Source organism: Diabrotica undecimpunctata, chromosome 9, assembly GCF_040954645.1.
Source record: "Diabrotica undecimpunctata isolate CICGRU chromosome 9, icDiaUnde3, whole genome shotgun sequence".
In the NCBI taxonomy this organism is placed as follows: domain Eukaryota; kingdom Metazoa; phylum Arthropoda; class Insecta; order Coleoptera; family Chrysomelidae; genus Diabrotica; species Diabrotica undecimpunctata.
The window spans coordinates 61,308,734-61,335,035 of record NC_092811.1 but is presented as its reverse complement, the minus strand read 5'-3'; the positions used below and the strand labels follow the sequence as shown (position 1 = coordinate 61,335,035).

General features: G+C 33.1%; 1 protein-coding gene and 1 long non-coding RNA gene across 2 annotated transcripts; both read left to right on the top strand.

The window, feature by feature from the left end:
• Positions 1-3,327: 3,327 nt before the first annotated feature.
• Positions 3,328-3,979, top strand: LOC140449615 (uncharacterized). The gene is made up of 4 exons (XR_011951844.1): positions 3,328-3,451; positions 3,517-3,690; positions 3,769-3,858; positions 3,945-3,979. It is a non-coding gene; the product is annotated as an uncharacterized lncRNA (long non-coding RNA).
• Positions 3,980-19,083: 15,104 nt separating this feature from the next.
• On the top strand, positions 19,084-24,156 carry LOC140450929 (uncharacterized). The gene has a single exon (XM_072544624.1). The coding sequence runs from the start codon at positions 19,084-19,086 to the stop codon at positions 24,154-24,156; it is 5,073 nt and encodes a 1,690-aa protein (XP_072400725.1).
• Positions 24,157-26,302: the final 2,146 nt, after the last annotated feature.

Genomic DNA, 26,302 nt, shown 5'->3' with positions numbered 1-26,302 from the left:
CATCATCGTCCAAATTATACCTAGAGCCTAACTGGCATTCAAAATTCTCACTGTATAGCTTCTACAAGGATTGGTGTAACCAGCATAATCAGTCATTTCTGTCAATTGCCTCATTTACACACGTTTTTGAAGAAATGAATCTTTCTCTTTTTCGAACGAAAAAGGACGAATGCGACAAATGCGTGGCCCATAAAACAGGAAATTTAACTGATGATGAATTTAATTTGCACCAGACAAAAAAGGAAGAAGCAAGAACTGAAAAATCCACAGACAAAGAATCTGACAATAAGGTATACTGCATGGATTTACAATCTGTTTTGTTATCACCCAAGTCAAACGTCTCATCGCTGTATTTTAAAACCAAACTTATTGTACACAATTTTACGTTTTTTGATTTAAAAACTAGTAATGGATATTGCTATATCTGGCACGAATCTGCAGGTGGTGTTACTGCAAGTGACTATGCTTCTATCATTTGTCAGTTTATAGTTGATCATGTAAAAGTTGATAATATGAAAACTGATCAAAAGCTTATAATTTACAGCGATGGTTGCACGTCGCAAAACAGAAATTCTATATTAGCTAATGCTCTACTTAATCTCTCTATAACTTTAAACATAAATATTGAGCAAAAGTTTTTAGAGAAAGGAGGCAGACTCGATACACTCCACTATAGAAAGACAGATTCGGACGACCAACATAAATGTACCAGCCGATTATGTTAGAATTTGTATGAAGGCGCGACAAAAACCAAAACCCTACAAAGTCTACTATTTAGAATACAGTTTCTTCAAAGATTTTCGTAAAATTCAATTTATGACTTCCTTGCGACCGGGTAAAAAAATTGGTGACCCTCTGGTAACAGAGATTCGTGCATTACGATACACCCCTGATGGCTCTGTTTTTTATAAAGTTAGACACCCAGACACTTTTGTTGAACTTAATTTCAGTCGTGTGTCCAAAAAGAAACGTATTGAGACAGCTTGTCTACTAAACAATCTCCCCAATTTGTATGATTCACCAAGACCAATAAAAAGAGAAAAATATCTTCACTTGCAATCCCTTAAAAAGAGTCTTGAAAGTGATTATCACTGTTTTTATGACAATTTGCCCTTCAACTAAAATGGTTTATTTTTACGTACCTGCTGTATTTTCTACATTTTGTACTGTCTGCAAATAGTTTAAAATAAACAGATTTGAAAGTAAATTTATTTTGTTTTTTTTTTGAACTTGTATCAAGCAATAGTAAAACACGTATGTCCAAGTTTTTTAAGAAAAAATGTTGGAAAAACACGTAAGTCCCTTAAAACTAAAGAAAACTTGTTTTGTGCTAAATAATTTTTATAAGTTGTGAAAGAGAGTTTAAAAAACAGTTGTACACAGGTCTGGGCATAATTGAATAAATATTTAATTTTTTATAGCGTTTTTTAGCGCTCCTATACAATTTTACTTACGGGACTTACGGCCTTTTCAGATTAAGGCGACGATATGTCTTTTAATCCGATATTCGGATCTTAACTCATGCATATCTTAAAAAATCATTAACGAATTAAGCGACATTTGATCGAATAACTTTTAAAATATAAACTATTTTTAAAAAATTTAAAAAAACATGTGAAAGTCTATTTATATTTGCATTAATCTATAAAATATGAAATATGTCATTACTATATTTTAGAAATAGCACCAAAAACAAAATTAAAATCTTTAAACCCATTTATCTCAAAACTACATTTTGGCGCTTAATCCGCTATTACATAATGCGGTCCATATGTACGAATTTAATGGTAATACGATATTCACAGATATAGCCCCAAGTACCTACATAATTTCTTTGTCGATAAAATTGTTTAGATAATATATGAATGTTTATTTGGTATATATTCCGACTGACACAGCAGAGCAGTAAAGTATTATGCATAAAGATGTTGTTAAAGATATCTTTGCTTACTTGGTCTACTAGTAAGCATATAAGTTATAGCGTGTTTGATACAATTACTGTCTACACAACTTAGCAACTCAGCCAATGGATATAATGATAGAAAACTGCAATTTATGTTAGGGTTTGAAAATATTACAGAGTCATCATGTAGAAATCTACAATTCAGTTGCCGCAGTAGAGCCATCTCTAGAATCAGAAACAAATTAATCGAGAGTGAAGATCAACCTTAAGTGCATTCAATATGGACGGTGAAAGTACAGGGCCATCTAGACCTAAAAGTGCTCGAAAAGACTATAAGAAACGAATAAACATATCTAATTTATCTGACCAACAGTTAGAAGAATTATGATGAGCTAAGTTCCTATGAAGAAGAAGCCCTAGAGAAACTAATTTTGAAAATCTTAACGATTCTCAAGCTAATTCAAATGAAAATATACGTAACATAAATAATGTGCTATTATGGAGTGATTTACCAAATTTCTATAATTTTCAATTTTCTGGTAATCCTGGACTAAAAATAAGTTTACTTTCAGATAATCCGTATGACTTTTTCCAATTATTCTTTACTGATGACTTTTTTGAACATATAGTGGCGGCAACCAATATGTACGCTGAAAATTTGTTTTTGGGCGAAAAAACAAAAAGAGCACTCCAGAATAACTACCTGGAAACCGGTAACCGTTTCATCACTAATAGTATTTTTGGGTGTATGGTTGCAAATGGGCAATATTTAATTAAATCGTATTCAAGATTATTGGAAAACAGATAACTCATACAACCTTCCATGTTTTATACAGTCTATGAGCAGAAATCGTTTTCTTACAATCTTAAGATGTTTGTATTTTTCGCCAACACGACAAGAAGGCCAGCCAGGTTATAACGATCGCCTCAATAAGATTAGGGGGCTACAGAATTTTTTAACGAACGAATTGACCAAATTTATTATCCAAATAAACAGCTTTCTTTAGACGAGTCAATGGTTATTTGGCGAGGACATTTAGACAATACATCAAGAACAAGCGACATAAATTTGGAATAAAACTGTATATGTTAACTGAACCAGATGGACTTACATTAAAATTAAGAATATACAGTGGAGCAGAGAAAGGTATGCAGGGAGACATGGAGCATGTCTCTCATGTAGTATTTTCATCTTACTCTCTCTTTTTAAATATACTCTCTCTCTCTCTCATTTCTAAACTTCGAATCTATTTGTTCTTTTCTGAGTTAGACAGCGACATAATAAAAATTCGTTGAATTAAAAATTTTCTTGGGTTTACCATTAACGTTTATCTTCTGTACTTTTCTCGTACTTTAATTATCATGTCTTTTAAATTAACAGAGGGTCATTGAAACGTCCTTTTAGAGTTTATAAAGCATAAAGAATTTGCAAAAGGACAGTTCTCTGGCCCCACTGGAAGAATAATTCAAAGAAAACTTTGGGAAGAGCTTGCTCAACTATTAAATTCACTTGGCGAAGGAAGTAAGCCTGTTGAGAAATGGCAAAAGGTTAGATTAAATATATCAAAGTATGGTTTTTCCATTAATTATTTTTATGTATTTTTTTACTATAGACTTGGTCAGATATTAAATACTCAATTAAAAGGAAGGCTTCTGCGAAAAAGCAAGATATTGTAGCCACTGGTGGAGGGCCAAAAGTGAAGCCCGAACTAAACCAACTAGAGGAACGGGTTGTCAATATATTAGGAAAAACATTTTATGAAGGAGTCAGTGTATCTGAGTGTGGAGTATGTATCAGTCATATGTTTAATTAAGTTTGTTATTTATTTATTATATATACTTCGTAAATATTCAAAAAATTTCAGATTCCGTCTACCAGTGAAGATGATTTCCTATCCACCTCTAAAGATGTTTTCCCACAGAATAGTTTGGAAGACACACCTATCCATTTACCGGTATATAACTACAGTTTGGGATGTCTGTATACCTACCTAAGTTATATTATTTCATATTACTGATAATTTCTCAATATTTTTTATAGGTTGCTTCTACAAGTAGTATTCAGACATCTAAATTGTCTGAATTTAAACATAAATCTATAGAGGTAAGCTCTGATACATGCACCTATATCAAGTCATCATGTAAATATTTTTTACAGGCTTCTGACCATGGATATTCTAAACTTCTTCATCCAAAAAAAGGAAAATACAAGATGTTGAAAATGAGCTAATGCAGGAGAGCTTGACTGAATTAAGGGAAATAAAATTTGAGTTAAGGGAGCTTAACAAAAGCATGTCATCAATTGCCAATTCATTAGCAGAACTAGTGGCAAAAAAGTGAAAGTACAATTAATTTTTTGTGTTTAATTTCTGTTTTTTTAATGGATTTTATTTTTGTGCTTCGGTTTATCCTTATATAAATATAGGGGAACGAGGGGTAATAGCGAACAGCGGGTGATTGCGAACATCACAGAATACATGCGTACGTCATCTGTATCATTCCGTTGTAAACTTCATTTCGTGCTTCCTACTAGTCTGCACGTGGTGGCATAGATACACAGTTGCCCTGTATCTGTGGAATTTTTTACAGCGATTTATTTGTTTTTGGTGCTTGCACTACAATTTTAGCAATTCAGAAACAGAAAATAAGGTATGTACCTAAACACTTGATGGTTTCATTTAAATTGTTAGAGTTAGTTAACTTACTATTATTTAACCTATAAAATTGTCCTATTACGGAGAAGTTAAATGCATTTATATTATGATTGTTTCGTTTCTTCATATTCATTTCCAAATCGGGTAATCACGAACAGATGTTCGCGATTACCCGCCAAGTGGTCGCGTTTACTCTTTTAATAATTTGGCTTAGATTTTTTACATTTTTGCTTTTCATTTGCTTATTTAACAATTTGTATCTTTTTCAGATGCCTTTTAAACGGAAACGAAGTACCAACAAATTTTCATGGACTGATGATCAAATGAAAGCTGCTCTAAAGGCAATTGAAGAAAGACGTTATGGCCTAAGGGAAGCTGAACGCCAATTTAATATACCTGTTACAACATTACAAAACAGAGTCTCTAGAGGGTTTTACAAAGGCAGGCTGGGTGCAAACACTCTCTTTTCAAATGAACAGGAAGGAAGAAGAAATGAGTCGTCATTTACTAACGTTATCTAAAATATTTTATGGATTAACCCCAATTCAGTTGCGAAAAGAAGCCTTCGCCTATGCAGAGAAATTAAACTTAAAACATAGTTTCAACAGAGAAAAATAAGAAGCAGGTAAAGACTGGTTACATGGATTCATGTCAAGGCATCCTGAGTTAAGTTTCCGTAAACCTGAAGCAACAAGTCTTAATCGCATTCAAGGTTTCAATAAGGATCAAGTCTCAAGGTTTTATGACAATTTGGGTAAGCTGTACGATGAATACAAGTTTCCATCTACTCGAATATTTAATGTCGATGAGACTGGCATTACAAACGTAAATAGGCCTAATCGGATCATTGGACCTAGAGGCCAAAAACAAGTTGGAGCCGTTACAAGTGGAGAAAGAGGCAAGAACGGTATGCTGTTGTATGAGTGCCAGCGGATCTTTTACACCTCCACTATTCATTTATCCAAGACTGAGAAGAAATCCTGCTTTAGAAAAGGATGGGCCTCCAGGTTCTTTGTACTCCTGTTCAAAAAGCGGTTGGATGAACGAAGAAGTGTTCCTGTTTTGGATTCAACATTTTGCGAAAACCAATAAACCTACAAGAGATGATCCCATTTTACTGGTGCTGGACAATCACTCCAGTCATTGCTCTATTGCAATTTATAATTTTTGCAAAGACAATGGTATCATTATGCTGTCAATACTTCCACATACCTCGCATCGTCTGCAACCACTAGACGTTAGCTTTTTCTCATCATTGAAGCGAGCATATGACGTTGAATGTGATTCGTTTTTAATATCTCAACCCTATGAGAAAATTGAAATGTGCCATATAAGCACTTTATTCTCAAAGGCCTATACTAGAGTTGCAAGCATAGATAAAGCTGCAAACGGTTTTGAGAAGACCAGAATTTTTCCATTCAACCGAAATACATTTAATGAAGAAGACTTTTACAGTTCAAACGATAATCAAACTCAACAAAACAATAGCCAAGAAGGTCTTTCACAAACTATTCAAGAAGATTTACTGGAACCCCAACCAGGCCCTTCCAAAGAAAACCAGATATGTGAAAATACCGAAAATGTTTCATTCAGCGATATCTTGCCTTTACCGAAAGAAAAACAAAAGATATCTGTTCCGAAGAAGGGTGGAAGAAAAAAACAAAGATCCGAAATATTAACCTCAACGCCTTTGAAATTAGAACTCGAACAAAAGGAGCTTAGAAGGAAACAAAAAATGGAAAAAGAAATTGAAAAACAAAAATTTTTAAAAAAGAAAAATAAAACTGCAAAGAGTACTACAATCTTCAAGCGAAGAGGAAGATTCGACATCATATAAAGATGATGAATCTGATGATAATGACGATATTAATACAGACGATTGTAATGAAGGAGAATCTTGTTTAATTTGTGGTGAGTTCGGGAAAAGCGAACTTTGGTTCCGTTACATTATATGTGGTGGATGGGTGCATAAATTATGCAGCGGCTCGGACACACCGGACAACTATAAATGTGATTTTTGTTAATAGGTAATACTGTTCGCCATTACCCTTCTCATGTTTTTTATTACCCGACATTTCGGGTAACAGCTAACATTTCGTGAAAATTTTTAATTGAGTTTTTTTATTATTAAAATTTTTATTTTTGATTATCCAATAACAAAAATTAATAGCTGTATTACTGTTAGCCACTCTGTAGTGGTTTCCGAGTTTTAAACATTTTTATATTTCAAATAAACAATTATTTTCCTTAAGTGTTCGTAATTACCCGTCGTTCCCCTATATATACATATATATATATATATATATATATATATATATATATATATATATATATATATATATATATATATATATATATATATATATATTGTTATGATTGTTTATTTTGAGTTCAAACTTAGTTTATTGAGCCAATAAAAAAGAATTATATCTTATTTGTTATCAAAAGTAAAATAATCCTTATATTACCTGTGTTCGATGGATTCAAAAGATTTTCTAGTTGTCTTTTATCGTGATAGAGAAGAAAGGATAAGAATAAAAATATATTATATTACAAAGATTTACGTTTCTTTATTTTATATGAACGAATAAAACAATTATTAAATTCTGTCGTTATCTTATCAATCAGCATACAAGAAAATAAATCAAATTATTATTATTAATTAGTATTATTAAACTTAAATATATGCCACACAATTTAATTATACCCACAGTGGAAAACAATAAATTCACAGGGATTAATGGGACTCCGTTGGAAATAGTAGGTACATTTCAGAAAGATATATTTATTAATAATATTATGCTAAATTTAAAGTTTTATGTTGTACCAAACAATACAATGTTATATGCTGCTATAGTAGGTAGAGATTTTATTGCACAACCAGATATACAAATAACTTTTTCTAAATCAGTTGAAATCAGCTGAAAAGCTATTGATAATGGTGAGAATGCTGAGATTGAGTTTATTAATGAGCTTATGGATATTGATTATATAGACAGACCTTTTAATATTTCAGAAAATATGAATATTAATCCTTGCGTATCGTTTGAGACATATACGGAGATAAAGAAAATGTATCATGTTAGTTATTTATTTAATTTAGGTAAAAACAGTAGTGTACGTGATTTTGAAATGTCAATATCAGTAAAACATGATAAGCAAATTAATTTTCTATAGGCCTCGCAGATTAGCATAGTCTGAACAACAAAAACTACAAGCCATTGTTGATGAGTTGATAAGAGAAGGTATTATCCGCCATAGTAACTCTACATATGCAAGTCCAATTGTATTGGTTAGAAAGAAAAGTGGGGATTTAAGGTTATGTTTAGATTATCGAGAGTTGAATAAAATTACGAACAAGTGTAACTACCCTACACCATTAATAGATGATCAGTTAGATAGATTAAAGAATAAAACATTTTACACTACTTTAGATTTGAAAAATGGATTTTTCCATGTAAAAATGGCAGATTCCAGTGTCAAATATACTTCTTTTGTGACCCCGTTAGGCCAGTATGAGTTTCTGAGAATGCCATTTGGTTTGACTGATTCACCTAGAGTTTTTAGTAAATTTGTTCATAGTATCTTTTCCAATTTGATTAGGGAAAATAAACTGTTGGTATATCAAGATGATCTGCTAATAGCTACTGACAATCTGAGTGAACATTTTAGTATATTTAAAGAAGTATTACATTTAGCTCGAAAGTTTAGGTTGCAATTTAGATTAGATAAATATAGTCTTAGTATATCCAGTTCCTCTTAATACTAAGGAAGTTCACCGCTTTGTTAGTTTGGCTAGTTATTTTCGTAGATTTATTCCTTCTTTTGTTCAAGTAGCGAAACCATTATATGACCTAGTTAAAAGGAATGTTCCATTTAAATTTGAACAGTCTGAATTTGAAGCATTTGAAAAGCTAAAACAAATGTTAGCAACATAACATTAACTTCAAATTTATGTGTTGCGTAAACGCATCACCGGTCAAATAGTAATATAAGCAAGAACGAAATTTTTAAGGTCTGATCTACCAATCTGTTACGTTCTGGTTGGTATTTACCGCCATAAATGAAATACACTTACTGTGCGTTTTTGCTAGTTGCACGTGGTGTATCCACCTCAAATATAATGAGTCAAGTTACCAATTACAGTCAGACCTGCCGCTTGTTTTGAGATCGACGTTGTTATAGTGTGAAACAAATCGTTTTGTTTTATAAATATGAATAAAGCTTTAACGAAAATTGAACTTCAATTAGCTCCGTGGATGAATACCATGGATAATATTCTGGTAACTTCATGGAAAATTTATAACACTACACATGAAAAACAGATGTCACAGTTGGGTTTTAGATCCTACATTGTTATGTGCCTACTAAAAATGGAAATTTCACCAAGAAAAAAATAGCAAATCGACCGCGTGAAATCCAAGTATGCCAAAATATTACTCACACGCCACAGAAGACAGAAGTACGAAGAAGATATAAAATTTGTCACGGTCAGATAATTTATACCTGCAAAAAATGTAACGTCTACCTTCATATTGGCTGCTTTCAGAAATACTACACATAGTAGTTTTGCAAAAACTGCTTTCAGTTTTTTGCAAAAAATGTTTTAATTGTTTTTCTTGATTGTTTAGTTTAATTACATTATGAAAATAAAAGTTATAAAAAATGTCCTCATTTTTCTTATTTTTTCATACCTTGGTAATTAATGGGTTAAATTTGTCTGGCTAATTGGCTCCGCCAAGGTCATCAAACTAAAATAAAAAAAAATCATTGGAGAGAAATGTTCAGTATGAAATTTATAAATATGGATAGTTCCGTTTTAAATATCTACTTTGTTTCTATTGGTTTGGCTAAGTTAAATCACAACAAATTTTGATCATGATCTATTTTGTTTCATTACACAAACGTATTTTTCAAACTAATGACAATTAAAACAATTGGTAACTTACTGGTGACAAAAAAAATTGAACTGGAACAGATGAGGTTAGATTTAGAAGAGAGGAAAATTCAAATTCAACAAAAAAAATGGGAACACGAATTTAATGAAAGGGAATTAAAAAGAGAATTGGAATCAGAACAAATAAAAACACAAGTTTCTCAATCCAATCCTATAACCCTTATAGAGTCTCAAGCAAAGGTTATTGACACATGAATAAAGAGATTGGAAACATATGAAAATTGATTTAAAATATGTATTTTTAGTTAATTGTTTGTTTTTTCTTATTTTATTATTTATTAAATGGTGTAGACGTATTTTTAGTTTTTCTTCTTCCTTTAGTTATATGTTCTCTTTTTCCAACATATTTTTATTTACTTATAATTAAAACGCAAATTAGGAAACAACTAATATATTATATAACAAACTACTGAAGATCAAATATAACCAAACAAAAAATTTGAATTTACATTGTAACTATTGCACCTGTAGGTAGGTCTCTAATGTTGGTGGTACAACGCCAAAAAAGTTGGTGGTTTGACTGCCATACTATCAAGTATGACAGTTGTGTAATGTAACACCAACTTTGTACATATTTTCTAAATCTTGCAATAAGAGTTTTTAGTTTTTCTTAAAATCAAGAAATGCAAATTGGGCTAAAACTTTTTGAAACCCCCCATTTTACAGCAGTTCTAATAAATATCGTTGAGTTGTTAAATATCTGTTTGTAAACCCTGTCTATTAGGACATGCTCCTTTTAAATTTATAATAATTCCATCAGGGCACATGATAGATTGCTACTTTAAACAATGTTGTCTTTTATGACCAGAATAATCATATTCTTGATTTGCTGATGGTTTGCATATCGCTCTTGATTTTAACAGTTTTGAACAGCAACGTATTTTGTTTGTACAGTTTAAAACATGATACAATAATTTAATAAGTCACTTTTCCAATGTATAAGCTTAAAATTTAAAAGTAGATTTACCTCAGCATACATTTCCATTCGGCCCTCATTTATCCACGGCACATTTATCAGATCTGTTAAATGATGTGCATGATTTTCAGAAATAAATGCAACCATGTAATTATTAATTAAACTGTTTGTTCGGGCTGTTAGACCGTTGTCTTCTGAGATTAGTTCTCGACGTTTCGCCAACACTAGGGGTTGGCATCTTCTGGAGATGTTACTGCTTCGCTTGTAAGCTGAAACTGGAGGTCAGAGATAAGTCGGCAGAAGTATCGGACGACTGGACAAAAAATGGAGTATCAATCTTCCATAGAGGTATTAATCCGCCAATGAACAAGCAGAATTGCTTATAAAGAGGAAGAAGAAGAAGAATTGTCAACTATTATTTTGAAAACAGCTCTAATTGGGGCTAGTTTATCGATTTTGGTTCTATCTACGCTTGTAGCTCCATTGTCAAATCGCAAGCACCTTAGCAGAAATTGAAAGCGTTTTAGAGACATAATTTTCTTGAATATTGGAATTTCTGTACCGTCATTTCCCCAGAAATCGGACATTTTAAGGCAATTATTAAAAATAAATAAAATCGTCGATCGGATAGCCAAGCGGGCTGGGCGGCTGGCTTCTCCTTCGCTTCACTGCGAGAGATGTCAGTTCAATCCCCAGCTCGGTGTACAGAAAGCAAAAAGGCTAACGCAGCAGTTTAAAATTCTAAATGAATCTGCGGCTTAGTCTAGAATATGCTGGTATGTGATCGGCCTATGGTGGAGCAGTACGGCAAGAGATAAGGGCTTGCGGCTCGGTGATACTCCTCCATAGATCCCTACCGGAAGGGCGTGTGCCGCCTAAATACCGGGTATATATATATATATATATATATATATATATATATATATATATATATATATATATATATATATATATATATATATATATATAAATAAAATCTTATATCAGCATTTTCTACTTACCGCCCTATCTTTTGGAAAAATATGCATTTGAGCATCCTTATTGTAATTATTACGACCATTAACGCAACAGTTAAAAACCGTAATTATTTAAATATAATGGCAAAAAAGCAAACAATTATTTTATCGCAAATAATACAACTCGAAACACTGTGTCGAAACCACAATAAAAATGGCGTACTTGTTTTGTTGGTTGCGGTACTGCGCAGTCACGAAGCTTTGCTATGAATGCTACGCCCTCTGGTGTCCTTAGGAAATACAAATTTCAGAGGACTGTCACGCCCATAAGAGATACCCGGGCATGGTTAGCGATATGGAAGAGTCAGGTGGCTCTTTAAATGACATTGAAAGTGAGCATGACAGCGATTCGGTAGTAGAAAATGATAGTGAGGGAGCTAGTGGTGACTTGTCTGACAAATCCGATTCTGAAAGTGGTGAAGAAGTTGAAAATGGAATGAGTTATTATGGTAAAATAGATTTAAGTGGTCGTCACAATCTTTTGTACAGAGAACAAGAACAGAGAAACATAACTTACTTTCGTATTTACCAGGACTTCGTGGTGATGCCAAACAGTTAGGCAAAAGTGCATCGCCTTTACAAATATGGAGGTGTCTAATCGATAATGACATTCTAGCTGAAATTCTTATACATACTAATCGAAAATTATCTGAGTTAAGAAGAAACTGTAAGCGGCTTAATAAACCAGAACTGGAAGACTTTGATATTCTAGAACTTAAAGCGTTTTTGGGCATATTATACCACAACTCTGTTGTCAAATCAAACAACTTAGACATTCAGTGCTTGTTTGCAACAGACGGCAGTGGCCGTGATATATTCCAAAAAATTAATTAAAATCCTTTGTAAAAGGTATATATTTAAAAACCCAAACGGGCTATTTTAGACAAAATGTTTTCGTAATCCATGATTCCATCATCAGTGCCCTAGAAAATATGTAACCACTTAATTAAAAAGAACATGAAGTTTAAATTTTGACCAAGGTTAATGTAAAGTGTGGTTAATACTTACTAGGAGTACATGAGTGTAGCCACTAAATATATGGGTAAAAACCCGTTAACAAATAATTAGTTATATTTTATTAGTTATTTAGTTAATTAGTTATTTCTTATAAAATATTAATATGTTAAAGTTACCGTTGGATTTAGATTTAACATCTTAATATTTTATAAGAAATACTGTCAACCAAATGTAACTAATTATTTGTTAACGGGTTTTTACCCATATATTTAGTGGCTACATTCATGTACTCCTAGTAAGTATTAACCACACTTTACATTAACCTTGGTCAAAATTTAAACGTCATGTTCTTCTTAATTAAGTGGTTATATATTTTCTAGGACACTGATGATGGAATCATGGATTCCGAAAACGTTGTGTCTAACATAGCCCGTTTGGGTTTTTAAATATATACTTTTTACAAAGGATTTTAATTAATTTTTTAATATATGGTATACAGCCAACTACAGGAACGTAGATTCCTTGTGGGTGATATATCCCGTTGTCTGATATCTCGGGAAAGAATGCTAATGATTATAAGCTCTCTACGTTTTGACAACCCCGAAGACCGAGCGGAAAGAAAAGAAAATGATCCTGCTGCAGCAATATCAGGTATTTTTAATAAATTTATAAATAATTGTCACAAACTGTACTGTATGGAGCAGTACACCTGTATTGATGAGATGCTCATAGATTTTAGAGGGCGTGTAAAGTTTCGCATGTACATGCCAAATAAACCCAACAAGTATGGTCTGAAGGTCTTGATTCTTACTGATGCCCGTACTCATTATTTTTTTAATGGATATATTTATACCCGTAAAGGCAGCGATGGCGAATTATTAACAGATGAAGAAAGACGTTTGGATGTATCAACTCAACCCGTGGTCAAACTTATTCAACATTTTATAAATACCAACAGAAATGTAACTGCAGACAATTGGTTCTCCTCTATTGAACTTGCAAATGAGTTGCGACAAAGAGGATTAACGTATGTAGGTACACTTAAGAAGAACAAGAAAGAAATTCCCACCGAATTTTTACCCAACCGGAAGAGAGAAGTAGGGAGTTGTATCTACGGTTTTACTAAACATATTACAATTGTGTCTTATGTTCCAAAGAAAAGCAAGGCCGTAGTTTTGGTTTCTACGATTCATCAACAAAAATACACTGATTTTAAAACTGACAAGCCTGAAATGATTGTGTTTTATAATGAAACCAAAGATGGTGTAGATGCTCTAGATAAAAAATGTACAATTCATAGTTTGAGTAGACGTACTTGACGTTGGCCTATGGCGGTATTTTATTCTATCATCGACATCGCAGGAGTTAATTCATATATATTACACCAAAGCTATCCAGAAGCAAATAATATTATAAGGGCAGAATTTGTAAAGCTGCTTGCCAAACAACTCGTTGAACGATATTTGAATAGAAGAATTATCAACCAAAGACTTCCAAGAGAATTGAGAATGAACATCAGTAGAATACGGAACAAACCGATGATTGATGAAAACGTACATCCCAATATAAACCAAAAACGAAAAAGATGTGGCTCTGTCCAACGTAAAAATGATAAAAAGACTAAGAATTCATGTGATGTTTGTAAGATATCAATGTGTGATAATTGTAGAGCTAACATTTTGTTACGATAAATTCTGACCATAAATATTATGACTAATTCTGTTTTGTTGTAGAAATTTCGGCGTTTGTTTACCAGAAGCCTCTAGACCCGAATTATGATGAGTCATCCATCTCGAGGGTTTCAAGCAGTTGAAAAACTAGTTTTAGCTGTTGACCTCCTTCTAGTTTATTCGATGGCGTTCCCGTTATTCTTGTCAGCACCACCAACAATGTTCGAGTCTGCTATAGGGAATTCCGGAACTAACGGAGGTTTATATAAAAGAGAAATTTTATATGGAGAGTCAGTTAAATCTGAAGACTCGCGCCCGCGATTTTTAATTGTCACGTTCGCCTATATAAATTATGTATTGTTCGTTAAATAAATTAATATAAATTATTGTGCTTTTTAAATAAATTAAAATAAGAACCTTTTAATAAAGACAGCAGTTAAATAAATATCATTTCAATTTGTAAAGAATGTGCAAAGTAACTTTTTATTTAAATTCCAAAATTGGTCAAGTTTGGGTGTTGCAGTTTTTTATATGGGGGGTTTATTTTTTTGGTTTATTTTGTTTTTTCATATTTCGTATATTTGATCTTTAATTTTCTATAACTATTTTATAAACATTTTAAACAATAAAAAAATTACAACATTTTTAGTAACCGTAAATCATTATTTAGGATATTTTGACATGTAATTTGTAATATGTTTAATAACTAACAATTTGGAAAAATATTATAAAAAAATGCATACACTAATGTAAAATATATCAAAGAAATTATATTGAACATAATTTGTCATATTTTTAAAAAATGTTGGCAATACCAAATAGAACTTACATGGGGTCTACATGGCACCACATCCGTAGTTACGTTCCAGAAAGTACACGCCAGTGGTAGTAGGTTAATTTAACAACAAAGGCCTGCATAAAACCCTTTGACTGGACGACAGCGGATTGACCTTGGCTGGACAGGCGATAAATACAGGTTAGTTTGCTTTCGTTCCGGTTTCACCTCATTTCTATCTGACAATATTTGCTGTATTTTATTGATATTCTAAGTTGAAATTTTACTAACTGAATTTTTACATCCATTTTAGATGTAATAACGACGCAGTATTTATAAAAATCACATAGATTAGTTAATAATTTTGATATTTCTTTCCATTAAACATATAGCGATATATTTCAATTTTTCTTTGCTAAAATACATGTATACAGGGTGTGATAAATATACAAATTTAAAATGACTTCTCCTAAAGTTAATTGTAGTTCAATCAAAGTACTCCTTACTCGTTTTAGTAACTATTTTAACGCGATTAAGGATTTGAGATGTGATGAAATTGATTTATACAAACTACAACTATGATTAAATAAAGCTGAAACATTGCTACGCGATTTCAATACAGCTCAATCAACTATTGAAACACAAGATAATGACTTTGATGCTAATTGTGAACACAATTGTCACAAGAGAGAGCGATATTTAAAAACAATTTTTACAAAATCATTGCAGTCAACAAAAAACTAACTAGGTACTTCTTTCACAAATACAAATAAACTTGATAACAATGATAGCATTAGCTCTACGGAAAGTAACTTTTCAAATATTCGTTTTCTACAGTTAAACTTACCAACATTTGATCGTTCTTTTGACCAATGGCTTTTCTTTAGAGATACTTTTACCTCCATTATAAACGAACATTCATCTACATATGTCTAAGGGACAAAAATTTCACTACTTGCGGCTTTCCCTACAAGGAAAAGCAGCTGACAAAGTTAAATCATTATAATTGTATGATGCAAATTATGACATAATTGGAAGCTACTTAAAGATCGTTTTGAAGACAAACATTCTTATTAAAAATCACATTATCTCTTTTTGATTTACCTACTCTAACAAAAGAATCTTATCACGGCTTAACATCAATTCGCGACGGAATCGAGAACTTAAACGCATTAAAAGTGCTACAACGGTCTACTGAACATTGGAATAATTTAATCATATATCTTGTTACTAATAAATTTGATAACACAACAAAACGAGCTTGGGAATCTCATACTGATGCAAAGAACATTCCAACCTTGCAAAATTTATTCACTTTCTTGGAAGAACGCTGTCGTATATATCACCATTAACTCAGCATCAGGACGACGATCACACGAAACACACTGCACTGAAACAATCACATAGACACACAACCACTGAAACTAATTCACTTGTGACACATTTTTAAAACCAACAGCTGTTGAAAAATTAAATCCTGCGAAACGTTTGAGGTTATGTATCAACTGCCTAGGCACTAATCATGTAACACGAAACTGTAACTCTTCTTGTTGCAGAAAATGTTACATAATACATCACACTTTGCTTCACTTTCAAAATAATGAAAGGGAGCAGATCCAATCTACTAAGAGCACTTCAAAAAATGATACTGGATCTATCCCCAGCACTTCGAATGAAATTGTCAGCTTGACAACTAGTATTTCCGTACTACCTCAGACACTCCTGTCAACTGCTTGTATTACAGTGTTTGGACAACTTCAACAATCCACATCAGTGCACAATGCTTGATAGTGAAAGCCAAATAAATTTCATTTCTGACACACTTGCCAATACTCAATAATTGACTAACATTCAAATTGACAGTTCCATATCCGGAATAAATCAACCACAAACTAAGGTTACAGAATCAATATTTGTGTCAATCAATCTATCAATAAGTGGAAGAGATGACAAAAAAACTGAACGAATAAGGACAGACAATTTAAGAAGTCGTCGACAATTTACTCGTAAATATTTTCTACAAAAAGAGGATACTCACGAGAGAATAGAAGTACGTCAGACAATGTTTGTGAATACATAGTCGTCACACATATGAAAATTAGAACTATTCTCATAAAAAAAGGCAATCAGTATGGAAGAGACAAGCATGGACACCAATTAAAAACATCTGATACTGAAAATTATGTAAAAGCTCATATTCAGATGTTTCCAGCAGTTGAAAGTCATTACTCTCGTAACAGAACAGAAAAGAAATATTTACGATCAGACTTAAATATCTCCAAAATGTACAGGTTATACAAGCTTTACTGTGAAGAAAATGAAATTTCTTATACAGTAAGCGCCACGCGACTAGACACACGGTTACCTAATTGCTTGGCTTATTTGATCCACTGGGCTAATCCGACCCGCTCTCACATGTGACTTCAGCCATCGTCGATCACAGATAGCGGCGCATGGCATTTAATTTATGACTGATTTTTGCGGAGAATCAAGTGGGTAGAGAAACTATTCGGAATTGTTTTTCCATTCAAAAAAATATATTTTTAATTATGGAATATTCAGCTGTGGAAAAAGTTCAAATTGTCAAATGGTATTACCAAGGTTAAACGCTTCGACAAATTCAGGAATTATTTGGCGGTGCATTTGAAGACCGTCCAACTCCTACATTAAAACGGTATCGCGCGAATTACAGTACAATGACCGCTACCATCCAGTAAGTTCCACCACGTGGATTCCAATACGGGGCTACCGCTTGAACATTCTGGACTAAATTGCGACGTATTGAACAGCAAGATCAGCAATTAATAAATTATAAAAACACCATGTTAAAATCAATATTTTCAGTCTGATTAAAAATATAGTCTGATTAATTAAAAGTCTGATTTAAATTATTGTTGTTGTTACTAAAATCTTTGTAGGTCGAAATAAAAGTAATTAATAAGTTCAGTTTTTAAAAAAGTGTTTTTCCCAAGAACATTCATAATTCGCGTAGTAAATAATTTTGAAAGTGATGATTTGTGCGTGTGTCAATGAAAATCCTGCAATGAAGTTGCTGAGGTAGTAGGCACAAGTGCTACTCCAGTTAGAAGAGTTTTGAAGAAAAATGGTTATCGATCATATAAAATCAAAAAAAGTCATGAAATATTTCCTGAGGACAACATTCGACGCATAGAGTTTTGTGAAACGGTAATGGAAAAGACTAACCATGACGATAATTTTCTCAACAATATTGTTTTTATGGATGAATCGACATTTCCAGTACTAAAACTTTTCTCACCTGTCCCCTTTTCGGCATAAACAGTGCAACAAGTGTTTCGGCCCAGGATTGTATCAGCTCAACGTCCCGTGTGTCTACTAGCGTGGCGGGTACGGTATAGTTGAAAGAGGGTGTTTACAGAAAAAATTTTGTAGAGAAATTCAATTTAGCATTTTATAAGCCAAAAAACGACACATGTGCAAAGTGTGACCAGTAAAAAGTCTAGATGATTCGCAATATGCTTTTATTACGTTTGATTTAGAAAAATGTCTGCCAACACCATCATTGCAAAATAATGTGTCTTTCTATAAAAGGTCCTTATGGACTGTTATTTGACTTTTTTTATGTTATTAAGAGAAAATATGATGTTTCTTGCTTTATTTGGGATGCGACTATAGCACAACGTGGCAGAGAAGAGATATTTTCATGTGTACGGAATGTTCATATTCTCTAATAATTTCTATTTTGTTTTAATTTTCAAATCGATCTGGCAACGTTGCTTTCTGCCAACATTGGGCATTTTGGGCGAGGTCGCTTCGATCGAGTTTTTTTGTTGTTCGATCGATGCGCGAGAGTCATGTACAAGCCGTTGCATTAAGAACACGTGGAAATAAAAAGGCACGTTTTTGTTGAGCTTGTAAGTCATTTCTAATTCATTTCCTGCACCAATTACCCAAGACAAAAAGTGTTAATAATCAATACAAACATTGGTAGCAGAGCGTGGTTAACTAATTCGTAAAATCCCGGTCTATAACAGGACTCAGTGGAAAATTTCGTAACGGTTAGTTAAATAATAGTGTTCGTTCCCGGTTGTGTAAATTAATCGGCCCAGTGGAAGAGACAACATTGGTGCAACCAGAAGTTGATCTACAAGTTCAATAAATGTGAGTTCCTTTTCAATCACTTTCCTTAAACTTTTCTTTATATAGTCTATAGTTTTTTTACGGCTTCGATTTGTAACAATTTTAAGTTAATCATAATGTCTGATACTAAAAAACGAGGTGTGCTTAAAAGTAAACTAACAATTTTTATTAAATACCTGAATACATTATCCGAAAAAGAAATTAGTGAGTTAGAAATAATTCAATTAAAAGCGCGGCTTTTAGACATAGAATCGCTTAAATCGGAATTTGAAATAATACAATCGCGAATCGAATTAGATACGGAAGACGAAGAAGAGTTTCAAATCCAGTTAATAGAAAGGGAAACGTTTGAAACGACATATTATACTTATATAGCTAAAGGCAGAAAAATTATTTTAAATTTTGAAACCGTCGATGTATCTAGTTCTTCCCTTAACAATTCACAAATTCAAAACTTTGATCAAGGCACGGCAATAAAATTACCGACAATAAATTTACCTAAATTTTCCGGTTCATATCAGACGTGGCTCGAATTTAGGGACACCTATAAAAGTCTAATTCACGAAAATAACAATATAAGTCCTATACAAAAATTTCATTATTTACGGGCGTCTTTGGAAGGTGTGGCAACTGATATTATTCAGTCGTTGGAAATTTCCACCGCTAATTATGACGTGGCTTGGAAGGCACTTTCTGAACGATATGATAATGACCAGCTGTTAATACATAATCACGTTAAATCTCTATTCAATTGTGAACCGGTCGTTAAAGAATCAGCTGTATCTCTTCGCAAATTATTAGATATTATTACAAAGAATTTGAGGGCTCTTGAGCAATTAAACCAACCAACTAGTGAATGGGGTACATTACTTATATATTTAATCTCAACTAAACTCGATTCAATAACCCTACGTGAATGGGAAAGTTTTAAAAAGAATGGAGAAAGGCACGCCTTTGAAGATTTCAAAGAATTCATAAAATCACGAGCTGATTTATTAGAAATGGTAAATGAAACTCATTCAGATAAAAGAAAATCGGTAAATAACAGTACTCGCGGATTTATTGTTACGGGGGGTGAACGAAATGCTCCAAAATGCGTCTTTTGTAAAAAGGAACATTATATTCAAAATTGCAATGATTTCCTAAAGCTAACTATTAGAGATCGCATTGATAAGGCTAGGTTCATGAAGCTATGCATTAATTGTTTAAAAGGAGGACACACTAGTAAATTTTGTCGACGGGGTAATTGTACGAAATGCGGATCAAAACATAATACTCTTTTGCATTTAGAACAACGTAATGTCAATTCGCAATCTAATTATCCTACACAAAATAGTGCAATCGTGGATTGTGCGCCTGCGCAATCAACTGAGGTAGCTTTATCAGCCTACAGTTCTATTGAACACGTTTTTTTATCTACTGTGCTCGTCCAACTATTCGATAAATACAACAGATCTCATACTGTGAGGGCTTTGCTTGACTCAGGTGCTCAATCCAGCTTTATTTCAAAAGACTTATTTAATGGCCTCCATTTGGAGAATATACCAACAGACATTATAGTGACGGGCATAAATGGTATTTCAACTAATATTACTGCAAAATGTGAGTTACAAGTTCAGGCTATTCATAATGCCTTTCAATTCAAGAACCATTTTTTCGTTATTGACAAAATATCTCATCACTTACCAGTGTCCGATGTTAACGTGGCAGATCTAAAAATCCCTAGTCATTTAAAACTAGCCGATCCATCATTTTTCAAATCTGATAAAATTCAAATGATCATCGGATCGGATATGTTTTGGACTCTAATTTGTATTGGACAAATTTCGTTGGGTCCGAATAAACCTTTAATGCAAAAAACTAAATTTGGATGGATAATATCAGGTCCTATTGCTCAAAAAACCAACAATGTGTCTTGTAATTTGATTTTGAAAAGTGATGAAGTTAATGTTAATAAAACTTTGAGTCGTTTCTGGGAAATTGAGGAAGTGGAATCAAATCGGGTCTACACGGTGGACGAATACAAATGTGAAAAGCATTTCGTAGATCATTTTAAACGCGATAGTGACGGAAGGTTTATAGTCAAGTTACCATTCAAAGAAAATATTGAAAGATTAGGAGAGTCTTATACCATAGCGTACAAAAGATTCTTGAACTTAGAGCGAAAATTAAATTCAAAACCAGAACTTAAAAAATTATACAACGAATTTATACAGGAATACCTGAATTTAGGACACATGAAAAAGGTAGAAAACCTGGACACCGCGAATGTATCGTACTATATGCCACATCGCGCAGTTATTCGACAAGATAGTCTTACTTCAAAAATACGTGTTGTGTTCGACGCTTCATGTCCTTCCTCGTCGGGCTACTCATTAAATAATTTGCAATACGTCGGTCCGACATTACAAGATGAACTTTTTTCTATTCTTCTGCGTTTTAGACAATATAAATATGTTTTTTCGGCTGATATTGCTAAAATGTACCGCCAGGTATTAGTAATTCCAGACCAAAGGAGTTTACAGCGGATATTGTACCGCGAAAATTCAAATGATCCAATAAATGTGTACGAATTAAAGACTGTGACATACGGCACTGCGGCAGCGTCGTATCTAGTTATTCGATGTCTATTTCAATTAGCGGCTGAAAATGAATCTAAAAAGCCTAAACTGGCGAATATAATAAGATCTGACTTTTATGTAGATGATTTGTTGAGCGGAGCGGACAGTGTCGAGGAAGCAGCCTGTATCTGCAAAGGAGTTTCGAATATTTTAAAACAGGGCTGTTTTGAGTTGAGAAAATTTTATTCAAATAATAATGATGTGCTAAAGTACGTAGAATCCGACGAAGTGGACTCATTATTTATAAATTTCGGGGAAAATGAAAATGCTAAAACATTAGGTATTACGTGGAGCCCAAATTCAGATCAATTAATTTATAAGATCAATGATAGTTTTTATACTCCTAAAATTACCAAAAGAATAATATTATCAGAGGTATCGCAGGTGTTCGATCCGTTGGGGCTTTTAGCTCCTTGCATATTAAAAGCCAAGGTGATATTACAATCGCTTTGGTTGGAAAAGCTGTCTTGGGACGAATCTGTCCCGTCAAGTATATACACTTCCTATTCTCAGTTTAGATCTGATTTGCCTGTATTAAATGAGCTTCGTATTCAAAGACACGCTATGTGTGAGAATGCGGCATATTTGGAAATGCATGGTTTTGCTGATGCATCGGAAACAGCGTACGGCGCATGCGTTTATATCAGGTCAGTAAATGCAGAAGGTCAGATATTTTCTCACCTATTGTGCGCAAAATCTAAAGTAGCTCCATTGAAAACCATATCTATCCCCCGACTTGAACTTTCTGCTGCTACGATCGTACTGGGATGGCTAAAATCACCTCCCAATAAATTTAAAACTTTTGTAAGCAACAGAGTTTCTGAGATTCAAGACTCGACTAGTTCGGATTGTTGGAAGCATGTTAGCTCCAATCAAAATCCAGCTGACATTATATCAAGAGGAAGTACACCATCATCGCTTTTAAATAATAATTTATGGTGGTATGGACCGTCTTGGCTCACGGACAATGAAGATCGTTGGCCTAAAAAGCAAATATCAGATCAAAAGTTACCTGATATCAAGAAAATGGATGACCGTATTGCTTTCACGGCGATAGTGGACGATTTCATTATAAACAAATACTCCAATTTGGATAAATTAAAGAGAGTAACGGCATGGGTGATAAGATTTCTTAAAAATTCTAAGTTAAAAGATAATCACTTGCGCTTTAAAACAAATTATATAAGTACCGTTGAAATAAAACATGCGTTTGATGTTCTCATCAAAATTGATCAAGATATCTATTTTAAAGCGGACATTACAAATTTGCGCACCAACAAACCGTTAAAATCAAATAGTTGTCTCCTAAGTTTAAATCCATTTATAGACGAATTCGGTTTTCTAAGGGTTGGTGGTAGGTTGAGTAATTCGAAATTTGCATTCGAGAAAAAACATCCTTTAATTTTACATTCTAAATCACATTTAATGTTTTTAATTGCTAGCCAAACTCATCTTGATTTATTGCATGCAGGGCCTCAGCTGATGCTTGCGACAATTCGCGATATTTTTTGGCCTATTGGTGGTCGGCTGTTGGTCAAATCAATTGTAAGAAAGTGCCTGTCTTGTTTCAGATTTAAGCCTCAAATAACTAAACCTATTATGGCCGCCTTACCAAAAGATCGTTTGAGTTCGCGACTACCGTTTGAAGTAACTGGCGTTGACTATGCAGGTCCCTTATTAATAAAAAGTCGCACAGGCCGCGGATGTAAAATTTCCAAGGCATATATCTGTTTATTTATTTGCGCGGTCACAAAAGCGATTCACATCGAATTAGTTTGTGATTTAAGTAAAGAATATTTTTTGTTGGCATTAAAACGTTTCGTTGCTAGAAGAGGAATGCCCTCTCAAGTATTAAGTGATAATGGTTCCAATTTTATAGCGGCTAGTAACGAACTTTGTGAATTAGGTCGATTTTTATCTCAAAATGAAAATGAAATATCCGAAAGTTGTCATAAAGACAATATAAACTGGAAATTTAATCCTCCCTATGGACCACATTTTGGTGGTTTATGGGAAGCCGGGGTTAAAAGCATTAAGCACCACTTACGTCGCGTCACTAAGGGAGCTTCGTTTACCTTTGAACAGCTAACTACATTGTTGACGCAGATCGAGGCCATATTAAACTCTAGACCTCTTTCTCCTATCTCCGATTCACCTCACGACCTTACTCCACTCACCCCCTCACATTTCTTAATTGGACGAGTTGGCAGCAGTGTTCCCGAGAAAAACTTTGTTAATACACCTTATAATCGATTGACTGTATTCCAGCATCTGTCACAACTTAAGCAGCATCTATGGAATCGCTGGAGTAAGGAGTATGTCAGTGAACTCCAGGCTCGTACAAAATGGAAGCAGCATTATGATTCATTGAGGAGGGGAGCCTTAGTTTTAATCAAAGATGATAACCTTCCTCCGATGAAGTGGAAGCTTGGAAGAATAGAGGACGTGATGAAGGGACCCGATGACGTATGCAGAGTTGCTGTAATCAAGACAGAACAGGGCCTGGTGAGAAGGGCATTTCCCAAGATTTGTCCATTACCGCTGGACAAAAATTTACAGACTGAGTGATAGATACAATGACACTTGTTTTTGTGAACTTAACATTTTTACTTTATATTTTAAATATATAATTAAATTATATATTATTATAATTAAATTATATATATATTAAAAATAGTCTTGAGGACCTTTAAGTTAAGAAATTATCTATTTTATTTTTATTCTTTAATATTTACCAGTTATAATGTTTTTCTTTGAAAGCTTCCCTCTTTCAAGGCGGGGGGCATGTTCATATTCTCTAATAATTTCTATTTTGTTTTAATTTTCAAATCGATCTGGCAACGTTGCTTTCTGCCAACATTGGGCATTTTGGGCGAGGTCGCTTCGATCGAGTTTTTTTGTTGTTCGATCGATGCGCGAGAGTCATGTACAAGCCGTTGCATTAAGAACACGTGGAAATAAAAAGGCACGTTTTTGTTGAGCTTGTAAGTCATTTCTAATTCATTTCCTGCACCAATTACCCAAGACAAAAAGTGTTAATAATCAATACAAACACGGAAGATGTTACTAAGTTTACCGAAAGAATTTAAGGAAATAAACATATTCAGTGATTCCTGTACCATGCAAAATCGAAATATTTATGTTGTGCTAATGTATTTACATTTTTTAGAGTCCGGTATTGTAGATAAACCGGAAATGGATGTAATGGTTATTAATCACAAGTACTTGCAGCCTTATAATAATACCCCATGCGGTAGGCAAAAAATATTATCATTACAATTACATGTATCAGGTACATACTTATAATTTTTTACATATTTTTAGAAAATATAATATTTATTTTTTTAGATTCAAGGCCAGGTTAATATTGCCCGAAAAGATTATTGCTATTTTGTAGTATATGTTAATGATACAAGAATGATACAGAGCTCCTGTTTATTGAAAAAATTGAGCGAGATGAAGAACTTTGGGCTCGAATGATAGAAAAGCTCAATAGTTTTTTATGACTGTTTTTTACCGGAAATGTGCCACTAGTATTACTGGTGATCGTAAAAAACTTGAAAAAGTGAAATATTTCACACAGTAAAATTTTTCGCAAACATTACAAAATGTAGAAACAAGTTTAGGTTTCTTTTGAACTTCTTTACAGCCTTTTGTTCCAACTGTTTTAGTGTAACATTGGTTATAACGTTTTGTGTTCTTCCTATTGTTTGTAGTTTTGGCGTCAAATGTAACAAGCATATACTTTACAGTAGTTCAGCCATCGGACTGTAATTGAATAAACTAAAAATTAGCCTATCCCGAAATGAGATAACTTGCTGTTTTGGTGTGTTGAAGGAATTATATATTATTAAAATATGGATGACAGCCGTATTCAATAAAACTTCAATTCCAGCGAACAGTTTTTCTCAGAGATGAGAAATAGCTTGCGAGTTGATCTGAGACGTTAACACCATCTTTTTCTTTGTTGTAGTCTATAATTGAAGCGTTCGGACGAATAACGGTCTATGTTACAAATTATCAAAAATCGAGTTTAGGTTTGAATAATGGACTATGAAATGTGTAGATTCCACTAAATATTATAGTTTGTTAATATATCAACAGATGGGACGAGGGACGACTAATATGGAAAGAGTGAAAATAAATTTTTAAGTTTGAACAACGGTCTATGTGACATCAACGTCAAGCGTGCTTCGACTGTACCGAACCAAATCATTCTGTTTTGTGGTACTGTGCGAATGGTTATCGTTTGTTTACATTGCAGTATTGTTTAGATTGTAGTCTGTGTAGTTTTATTACATTATGAACGAAAACGAGATAGAACAAACCAGGAATGTTCGGTTTTCACCTACTGATATTCGTAGATTAAATAAATCAAAAAGAAATACCAGGCAGATAAATATAGAAACTTGGAAGGATGTTTCTAGAAAAAATGGCAGGATTTTTTCTAGAAACTGCAGGATTCGGGAATGGCATACACGACAAAGAAGAAAAAAATATTAGTTCCTGCTAAGACCGCTCCTACCGATGTAAGTAGAAATAAGAAAGAAATAATACATGCGAAAGTTTTATTTTAATAAAATTAAAATAATATTAAAAATAAAACTTGTATTTAAAAAATTAAATTAAAACTTAAATTTAAATATTTAATATAATAAAAATTGTTTTTTCTTTTCGTTTTACAACGAAATGATTATTAAAAATAATTCTATTT